The 10,185-nt window shown below is 37.4% G+C and overlaps 1 protein-coding gene across 3 annotated transcripts in view; it reads right to left on the reverse strand.

Moving 5' to 3' along the window:
* LOC106036018 (dynein axonemal heavy chain 5-like) overlaps positions 1 to 9,842 on the reverse strand; it is a 151,916-nt gene extending 142,074 nt beyond the window's left edge. Inside the window, exons 1-6 of one of the 3 annotated variants that reach the window (XR_010829567.1) lie at positions 9,344 to 9,842; positions 7,413 to 7,510; positions 5,251 to 5,439; positions 5,071 to 5,145; positions 2,941 to 3,027; positions 702 to 773 (exon numbers count right to left, since the gene is read on the reverse strand). Coding sequence is in view for 2 of the 3 variants with exons in the window: in XM_066992676.1 (XP_066848777.1) it covers positions 702 to 773; positions 2,941 to 3,027; positions 5,071 to 5,145; positions 5,251 to 5,439; positions 7,413 to 7,510; positions 9,344 to 9,506 (684 nt within the window). In the remaining variant the exon portion in view is untranslated. The remainder of the gene's footprint in view (positions 1 to 701; positions 774 to 2,940; positions 3,028 to 5,070; positions 5,146 to 5,250; positions 5,440 to 7,412; positions 7,511 to 9,343) is intronic. The other 2 variants (XM_066992676.1, XM_066992678.1) reach the window with 2 other exon arrangements.
* Between the last annotated feature and the right edge of the window lie 343 nt (positions 9,843 to 10,185).

The following is a 10,185-nucleotide window of genomic DNA, read 5'->3' on the forward strand; positions in this document are numbered from 1 at the left end:
AAAGAAGAATATTTAAGACAATTAGCTGTCATGCATGAGTAGAATACTATTTCCTAACAATATTGAAGTATTATAATCCCAATAAAGTACAAAAGGGTAGAAAGCCCTTCATCAAAAGCGTGAGGAGTTATGGATGACAGTCAAGGCATCGTTCTTAATCTATTCCACCTAAAGTTTGAGCACCTCTTCACAAAAGAAGAAGATGCCCTAGACAGAAAGTCACAGAGAAACACAGTTCCCATTAAACAGTGCTTGAAGAAGTGCATTTCATCCCTGGAAGTGTTTAAGGCCAGCCTAGATGGGTCTTTGAGCAATGTGGTCTAGTGGAAGGTGTCCCTGGCCACGGCAGCAGGGTTGGAATTAGATCATCTTTAAGGTCCCTTCCAACCCAAACCATTCTATGATTCTATGATATGAGGAAGAACAGGTTTCTTTTGCATGTCATTTCATAATAATGAATCTTTATTAGTTTAAATCTTGTTTTTAACAAGATTGCACATAGCTAATTTCCTAATCATTAGAACATTACTTTATCACACATACCTATTCTGACGAAAAAGAACTTTCATTAAAAATACAACTAAACTTTTTAATGAAAACACTCCCCACTTCTTTTTCTGATTCCAGCAGAACTTGCTGCGTGAATAAGGGTCTAAGAAAATATTAAGTGCACTCTAAACACTGCATGACTTTTGTCTGACCTGGAAAATGTTTGATGCAGTTATAACTTTATCTGATGTCCTCAGGAAAAATGCACAAGTTCCTGTAAAGTTCTGTAAAAAGCACAAAATACATACAGTTATAAAGAATACACACACACAGTAAAAGTAATTTCCTTCATAACTTGCTAAAATGCTGAAAACAAAATTGAGAAAAAAAAAAGACTCAAAAAGATAGAGAACCATTTGTAAGATATTTAAGAATCTGTCTCTCTTAAATCAAACACTGATTTTTCTCCAGCTGACATAAGAATATGAGAAACATCCTTCTGGGTAGAGCAGTCCAGTATCACAACTCTGACATGAAAATGCAGTTTACGGAGAGCTTGTGAACTAGGTTACTTCGTGTGCTCCGCTCCTCTCCTATTTCTTCACCAGCTGCAACAGTTCTTTGTGAGCTGTTAGATGACATGGTCCTGTCTTGTCATTTTAGTACCCATTTATGAACCTACCCATCTTATTGTCTAATCCTTTTCTGGGCCCACTGACATAAATTCAGTGAAGAAAACTATATACTCAGCTTTCTTTAAAGTACTTTTCATCGGTATTTAGACCAGAATGGATCAATTTAAAAAGGCATTTATGTCATTTGTTGTTGAAAAGAAACTGAAAGATTACTCAGAACTACTCAGCCAAGTATTTTTTAATATGTATTTTCATCTTTCTGACGGGCTGAAGTAATCTAAGTTTCAAATCAGTACCATAAACAATGCTTGTTTTTATTCTATAAAATAATAACTCAACTAAAAGAAATTTGAAAAGCCGTTCCAATTGATTCAGTTCACAAATTGTACACAAGAACGAATAGCCCAGTTTACAGTAAATATGATTCAATTGTATAATTTAATTTGTGACATTCATTGTTATGCATTGAGCCGATCTTACATGATACCATTGTGCTAGACAGTGTCGGCATGTGCAAGCAGAACATCAAATGCTGCCTATTAGAAAAGAAGACAACGAAAACACATTTTTCTGCAGAAATATATCAACTTTGTCCCAATGTTCTGTTTTTCAGTAGCAAAGCTCAAAAGGAAATTTTGTGCCACTGAAGTTTTAAATCTCGTCTTCTTCAAGCTATTTAGGAATAAAAAAGAAACAAGCAGTTTTTCACTTTTTGCTTTTTTTTTTTTAATGCTTTTTATTATCATTTCAATGGTTAGCAAATGAAAACTCTTCAGGCTTCCAGTCTGCAGTCCTGACATAGTCCACTGTTGGTGAAAGTATGCTTCTAAAAATAGAAAAAAATCATCCATATTTTACGATTATGTTTGGATTCTTCATTTCCGCTATGCTTTCACATGGCAATACCAGAGAGTAATGCTTCATACTCTCCTGTTCTTCAGACAATTCCCTTCTGTCATGATTTTGCCAAGTAGTGACTTGGCAGCGGCTCATTGCTAATAAAGTGAGTGGGAGAAGGGGCCTGCTCTTTACGGAAGCTTCTCCTAGTACAAAATACTGGAGCACTTCTCAGTAGCAGCACTATAGTAAGGTTATTAAGCTCGCATTTAGTTCTGTACCCTAGTTTTGTATTAGAAATCAAGACAAGTTTGGGGTGTGGGTCCTCTCCCTTCATGTACTCTACAGTATGCTCACAGAAAAGATTGCTTAAACACTGGGATGATCATGGCTGACCATCACTCCTTAGCATCATACTCCTCTAGTAAAATGGAAATTAAAAATAAATAAGAAAATAAATTAGAAATCTTAAAGACTACTCTGAACACACTCCTGAATAATGCTTATGCATTACAGTAAGGAGATTGGTATAAGTACTAGAATGGAATAAATGAATTATTAAAGATATTTTTGGAGTAATGTGCATTATATGCAAGGAAATACAAAAACACTGAAGAACTGCACTTTTAAATTAGAAGTGCATAAGCATGGGAAAATACTTAAGCATGTAACCAATAACAAAAATGTTGAGAAATGCAATCTTTAACAAGGGTTTATTTGACTTGCTCTTTTCTCAGATGGCAACATCCATCAATCTCTATTTCCTTCCAGATCAGCTTTACTGGTGAATTCCACTCTCGGCACAAGAAATGTTGGGACATCTTGCATTATTAAAACTTGGACTAAGTACTTGAATACCTATCCAAGAATTACAAAAAGCTGCTTTAATACTGCACAACTGTTATGGTTTTGTTGTTGTTCTTGTTGTTTTTCATGATTTTACCTTGCACGTGTCATGTAATGAATTTTTCAACCATACCTCAGTAGCACCCATGGTAAGAAATAACTTCTTCTGAAGCATACTGTTCGTTGACCCATCTGACCTCAAGGAAGCATTCGACTTCTGCTAACAATTAAATTATACATAAGAGGTTAATAAAATAAAAACTAGTATTACGCAGATACGTTATCCTATTTAAATATGTGAATTACAACAAAGCTCATTCTGAATCAGTTAGTAATACCCAACCTGTGAGGTTGACTTTACCTTGGGAATAAGCTTTGCATGAATTCCACAATCCCCAGTAAACAGCTTCATAGCTCTGCTATTTCAGAAAAAATTAAGTCAAAGAATGAAAGAAATCTCGGAAAATATAATGAAAGTGATTCTGAAGTATTTCATGGAGCAACTTCCTCCATGGAAACAAACTGCAAGTCTCACAGAAAGAGTCGCGTGCCTGATCTGCAAAGTCATAACCTAACTGTGAGCAGGATTCTAAAGGAACTCTGTCAGGTAGATCCTGCCAACAACACAGACAAATTTTGTTTTATGCCTAAGTCTTTAATCATACATCACTCTGAAAAACTTTTTCTCTGAGAAGACTTGCTGCCCCTGGGCCCCTCTCTGTTGAGATACCATTCTCCACTACAACATTTTCTCCTTGAAGCAACAAAATATTTATGCTTAATCAAGACCTACTTCCCTCTAATTTTCTGTCACACATATAAACAGAGAAAAATCTGTTGAAACTTGGAAGAATATAAGAGAAAATTATGTAGAAGTAGCCTGTGGGTGTCTCTCTTTCAAGTTTGAGGAGAAGCTCATTCCTAAAACGACCAGTAATTAGTTCCTGCTGGACCAAATATATGATGTATGACATGTAGTGGTGTCTCCCACATTCTAAGCCAAATCCCATCTTCTTATCCCTATGCACAGTCTGAAGTGAACATCATGTACCTAAGCTGGCAAAGAAGAGAGAAGAGCAGAAGTGAAGAAAGAATCTTTGAGAAATCTTGGTAAGAATATGCCTACTTTGGCTCAGGCCAGAGGTCTGCCCAGGCCAGTATTTTGTCTCCAAGAATGGCCAAAAATAGCTAAGAACATGACAAGCATGTATAATACCAGTCCTAAATAATTTCCAATATATTTGAAACCAAATGTTGACAGAGCAGTCAGTTTAATGAGATCTCTTGATTCATCAGAATGAGGTGAAAGATGATAGAGATGGCATTCATAATTTCCATCAGAAACATTTATTTTTTATGCTACGCTACTTTTGCAACAATATTTTAATAAATTCATGTTTTAATGCCTAAAAAGACCAAAAAAAATTGTTTCAAACAAACAATTAAATCCAGAAACAAAATGTTTTACTTAAGCCATGCTGGGCATTCATTCCTGGCTTGTCAGTTAAGGAAAACACTTTCCAGATTTTAGTTTCATCTTGATTCAAGTCAGAAGAACATGTTCGTCCCAGAAATGTGCATACGCAGTCCCAGTGAAAGGAAAAACAGATTAAACTGTTTTGAAAGCTGAGCTGATTCTGTGCTTTGCAAAGTCTCTAAGCAATTCCAGCAATACTGAAAAGTATAGGTTATAATGAACCTGCACTTCACTGAGAATCAAGCATTATCCATTAGCTTTTCTCCCCAACAAGCCTAAAGTAACACCTTTGCTGACCAGAATATGAAGCCACTTGTATTTTCAAAGGAACTTTTCACCCTTTTGAATCAGTGCTTTGTCCATACTAGAGTTGGTGGAATTCAAACTGAAAGAAGACAAAATGATTTTTACACAAGCAATTCCCCATTGCTCCAATACTTATTTTAGCTAATCTTCTAAAACTCTGAATACTGGGGACACTTTACCTCAACTATCTGTATCTTTTTTGAAGAATGGATTATTAAATTATTTCGCCATTTTTTAAGTTGCATTTTGTGAAAATAAGAACAGTATCAAACCAGACCACAGGGCATTCTCTTGTTTCCACCTAAGCCAAGATGGCAATATCTAAACAATGAGACCCAGGTTCCTTTCTATTTTCCTTGGCATAAAGAGCAAAAAAGTCACTTCTAAGATCTTCTGAATTTTGCAACCGCCACAGGAATAAATATATACATATATATATACATATATATTACTTTTGCAGAAGTAATGAAAGAAACGTACCTGCAAGACATCTTGGTAAAAGAAGAGTAACTTTTTAAGTCCACTAGAGGCAAAGAATTGTTCTATAAGTTGAAACTAAAAATAAAATTATAATGGTAGTTAGTTGTGAAGCAGTTTCAAAAGACTGGAAATTTTGGAAAGGTATTTAATAACGATCATTTAGTGATAATTAATATTTACCTTGTCATCAGAAATAATGGCCTCCTCCACTTGCTGCTCACTTAAACCCATCCCATCTGCCAATCTTGATATCAAATACTTGTGTCGTTCATCTATCTGTGCTCTTCTCTCCTCTCTGATGACTTTGGCTTGCTTGGCTAGTTCTTTCCTAGTTTCACTGGAAAGTACTATACTTTTCTTACCAGTTGTCTAGAAAATAAAAGTTTGTGATGGATTATTTTTTCCCATAGTTATTTTATATTGCATTTAAAGACTGTATTTTTTATTGTTGATCTTTAAGGTGTTTTCGTAACTACATCACATGGAACATAAAAAAATACATCAAAGGAATGGAAAGGATAAATAAAAATCACTAATAATTAACTTGTTAGGCCAGAATTGCTTCTCAGTATAAAGCTGCTACAAGAGAAACCTCAGATCAGAACCTCAGAATCAGATCAGGATCCTGGCATTATAATGGCCCTAATTCAAATCTCAGCTTTATGAGTCCAACTTCCAAACTAAATGTGCATATTCCAGATGTGGGATCACCCCCACCTCTATACTGTCAGCATTTTAACATACAGTATCAAGTTATTACCTCAATGGAAAAAAAAAATAATAATATGCAGGTCATATATTGGTAGTAGCAAAGTGGCGAAGTGGCAAAGCAGGAAATTTATGTTGACAAACAATTTTTTAAAATCTTCATGATAGTGTGAACAAGATACGGTAAATAACATTTTTAAGTCAACAATTAATCTTCAGAAGCTATACAAATAAAAGTAAAGATTTGGGTTAAAGAATCATCACACTGAGCGTTCCCCCCCTCTACACAGTTCCTGCTGAGTATCTGGGATGTCTGGAGTGCCTCTGTAATTCACGATTTTTATTGGAGAAAAGCAGTGAGAAATTACATCGTCTTTCCAGTACGCTAAACCAGGAATTGTAATTGACTAATCCTGATTTACCCTCGGCCTCCTTTGGCTCCTAACAACTGGTTTTACCCCAGATTCTGGATGTTCTTCAACACTTCTCTCTCTCACTGCATCTCTTTGAGACCTGGAGACACCAAGACTTTCCAAATATCTGTAGCTGTTGGTCAGTGCCGTTCAGACGTATCTAAAAGCCACATTTTTCTGATTCTCAGTTCATTCTTCTCCCATGTCATATGTGTCAGTCACTCATCATGCCTGGCTCCCATGCAAACAGCTAGACCTCTTGTTTTGTGTATGCCTTTCCTGATGCAGTATTCAGTTTCTCCCTCCTTCAAGACAAATGTCATGCAGCAAAGCCAAAAAACTCCCACGTTACATGACATAAAATTATTAGAGATAACATGTAGCTATAAAATATATATGCTTATAGTTTTTAAATCTCTAAAACATTACAGAAATACAACTTTTACTCTCTCTCTGATAGCAATTTCTTTTTTATGTCTTAGTAAGGATGCTAGATGCCAAGTACCAAATATAATTTCTTCTGTGCTGTTTTTCTAAGTGCATTAGATGACTGAACATGATTTAATAGACACCTTAGTAGTGTCTGGAGTGGAGGCAGAATACAGTATTCTGACTGTTGCAGAAAAAACCAATGTTTTTTATAACATATTTCACCTCCGATTCATAACTTAGGGGAGAAACACATTTTGGATACTGCATAAAATAAACTAACATTTGTGCCCAGACCATGATTGGATCCAAAAAGAATATATGTTTTCATTATCTTAATTATTTTAGTCAAATAAGCGTGCTCAAAGTTCTGGATGGATTGGACTCAACCACCTTCACAAATTAAGCCACCTCATTTAAAGTGACATGAGATATTCCCATGAGATGGTGCAGATGTGGCGTTATGCAGTATTGGTTAAGTATGCTTAACCAACATTAATTTTCATCTTGGCAAAGAAAGGGAATTAACAAATGAATGATCAAAAACTCCACGAAGCAAAACCCCAACAACACACATTGTGAGCACAGAAAGTAAATGGCCTAACACTGTATGCACGTTTGAGTGGTTCGCTGTTCCTTTTTCTTGTAGTTAACAGAGATTAATGAAGTCAGAAACCTCCAGTATCAGGCCAAACTTTGTCAATGACAACTTCAAGAACAACCTGTACAAAAGAAAATTTAACAGACAAAAGGCAGCTGAATCACCACCTATTTTAAAATGAAAACACTTGCCGGAAGAACAGCAGTGAAAGGTGATCCTGTGACAGCAGATCCTAGCTCAGTGCTCCTTGTCTTCAGAACCCCTCGTCTACGATGCTTACTTTCTGTGTCTAGTGACAAGAAGAAGTGACAAGTTATACTTATTTTGGTATATGCACAATAAACGCATTTACAAGCTGTGCAACGATGTCACCACACCGTGTCTTAGTATCTTCTGGCTAACTTCTTCTCAGGCTGGGGGAAACGAGACATGAAAGGAACATTAGAAAACCCATGCCTCTACAGAAACCCTTAGAATCTGTTAGGGATAAAAGGTATCTTTTAATAGCATTTATCTGAAGATCAATTGCAAAGAATCCCTACTGACAGCAGTAGAGGTTAAAACAAACAAACAAAAAGCAACAATTTAAGGTACTATTATGAAGAAATAAATTCTGGAAAAGTCACAGGTTGAAATACTATCACTTTTCACGCCTAATATTCTCATCCAGTTGTTCCTCCTCTGTTACTCCTTTATCTAAATTCAGATTGTGAGTCACATGCATCTCTAACAAACTTGCTACCTGCCTACGCTTTACCAACTTGTGCATGTGAATATCTGAAGAATAAAGATTGATAATATTTGCAATAAAAATAAGACATGTTATTAGTATAATGATATTCTGTTGATTGCTTAAGCCTCCTTAGGATCTTTTGAAGATCTTTAAGTTATTTAATCAAAAACTTAGCATATGCATTTGTTTTTCCTAAAAATGATTATTTGTATACTTAAAGTTGTTTTAGTAACAAGTAAGGGTATTAACGTTTTCTTGATACTAAGTTATCTGATACTAACTTATCTGCAGCCAGCCACCTTTTTTTTTTTTTGTCTAGTTCTCTATTTTAAACTGTTTCTTCATACTGAAGAAAAGGTAGACAATATCCACTGTGCTCACTTCAGCTAACAAGACAGTCATTTCACCGTAGGTTATCAGCACGGTCAGGCATGTCTTTCCTTTGGTGAATGCTGACTACTCCCAAACACCTTCTTCTCCTTCAAGTGCCAGGATTTGCTGCTTTATCACTTTCCCAGGTTTTGAGGTGAGGCTGACAGGCATGTAGTCCCCTGAGTTCTCTTCCTTGCCGTTCTTGGAAACAGGAGTGGCATTTGTTTTCCTCCAGGCTTCAGGCACCTCTCCCAGGTGCCATGGCCGTTTAAAGGTAAGCAAGAGTGGCCTCTCAAGGACATCAGCCAGCTCAGGCACCTCTCCCAGGTGCCATGGCTGTTTAAAGGTAAGCAAGAGTGGCCTCTCAAGGACATCAGCCAGCTCCCTCAGCACTTGTGGGTACATCCCATCAGGGCCCGTGGACTTAATATGTCCAGTTTGCTTAAGTATTCCCTGACCTGGTGGAAGAGGGTGAGGTTACAGAACACGCAAGAACTGAACATAGGTTGGGTCATGGGCCCTGATGGGATGTACCCACAAATGCTGAGGGGCTGGCTGATGTCTTTAAGAGACCATGCTCAATAATCTTTGAACTATTTAATCTATTAACACTGTTAATATTTTCCAGAAAAGAGATACCATATTATATGCCATACTATATACTATACTATAGAGTAATATTGATTTTAATTCTGGAAAAATGGTTGTAATCACATTACTATGATTCAACAGTAGAAAATGTGTTAAGGGATTTGAGCAGCACTATGCCTGGTGATGTAAATATATTCATAAATATATACATATGTATTTATTTAGAGGTAGGTATTTATTCATAAAGCTGAAAATTTCAGATTGCAGCCCCTACACTGGCACATTCAGAACAGCATGTTCCACTCAGCATATGTGAACACCTGCTATCCCTTTAAACACTCTACTTAATTAGTTTCTCACCTTGTTCTTTGATCTTTTTCCCCTAGAAAGTCACTATGAAGTACTTACCATTATTTTCTCCCTTACCTTTTTTGATAGCAATGAGAGGCGGAGAGAGATCGATGTCAGCTTTGGAAGAAAGTTGCATTCCTCTCAGTTGCTCCGACTCCTGCTGTGCCAAGTGATCGGGAGAGGACCTAGGCTGGGCTCTCTCCCCTAGCTCAGTCTCATCTCCCCCAGCCTCCTCCATCTCCACCACCACCCCAAAATCGACTTAAATCGACACAAAATGACCGCGCAGCGTGATGTTGTACCAACCGCCCCCGCGGGCAGTGCAGTTAGCCCTCTTTTAGCATCGGTGACAGATTAGCCAGGAAAACAAAACAAAGCAAAGCAAAACGAAGCAAAACGAAGCAAAACAAGAAAGAAAAAAAAAAAGAAAAAGAAAAAGAAAAGGAAAAAAAGAAGAAGACGGCCGAGGACTGTTCTTGATCCCAAGGGGGATTTCAAGCCCGCAGCCTCCCGGGCCCGGCGCCTCAGGCAGGTGCCATGGCAACCCCTACACAAACCCAGCAGAGGAGGCTCCTGCTCTTCCCCGTCTCCCCCCTGCAGCCGCCAACGAGCTGCTCATTTCTTAACTCATTTCATTTTACAGAAAACGCTCCTTAGTTTTACTCCTCAGCTTACAAGAAATCACATAAAGCCCCAGGCACGGAGCACGGCGCTCGGGGGGTGAGGGGTGTTAGCGATGAAAAGCGACTGGGGACTTTCCCATACAGTATTTTTATTTATTTATTTATGTGTTTAGTGTTTATGACTGACTTCGGTGACAGCTTAGGTGACAGTTTAGTGTTTATGACTGATTTCGGCGACAGTTTATGACTGATTTACCGACAGCGTCCTCAACTCCGAGACGCTGCCTCGCAGGA

This window comes from Anser cygnoides, chromosome 2, assembly GCF_040182565.1.
Source record: "Anser cygnoides isolate HZ-2024a breed goose chromosome 2, Taihu_goose_T2T_genome, whole genome shotgun sequence".
Lineage (NCBI taxonomy): Eukaryota > Metazoa > Chordata > Aves > Anseriformes > Anatidae > Anser > Anser cygnoides.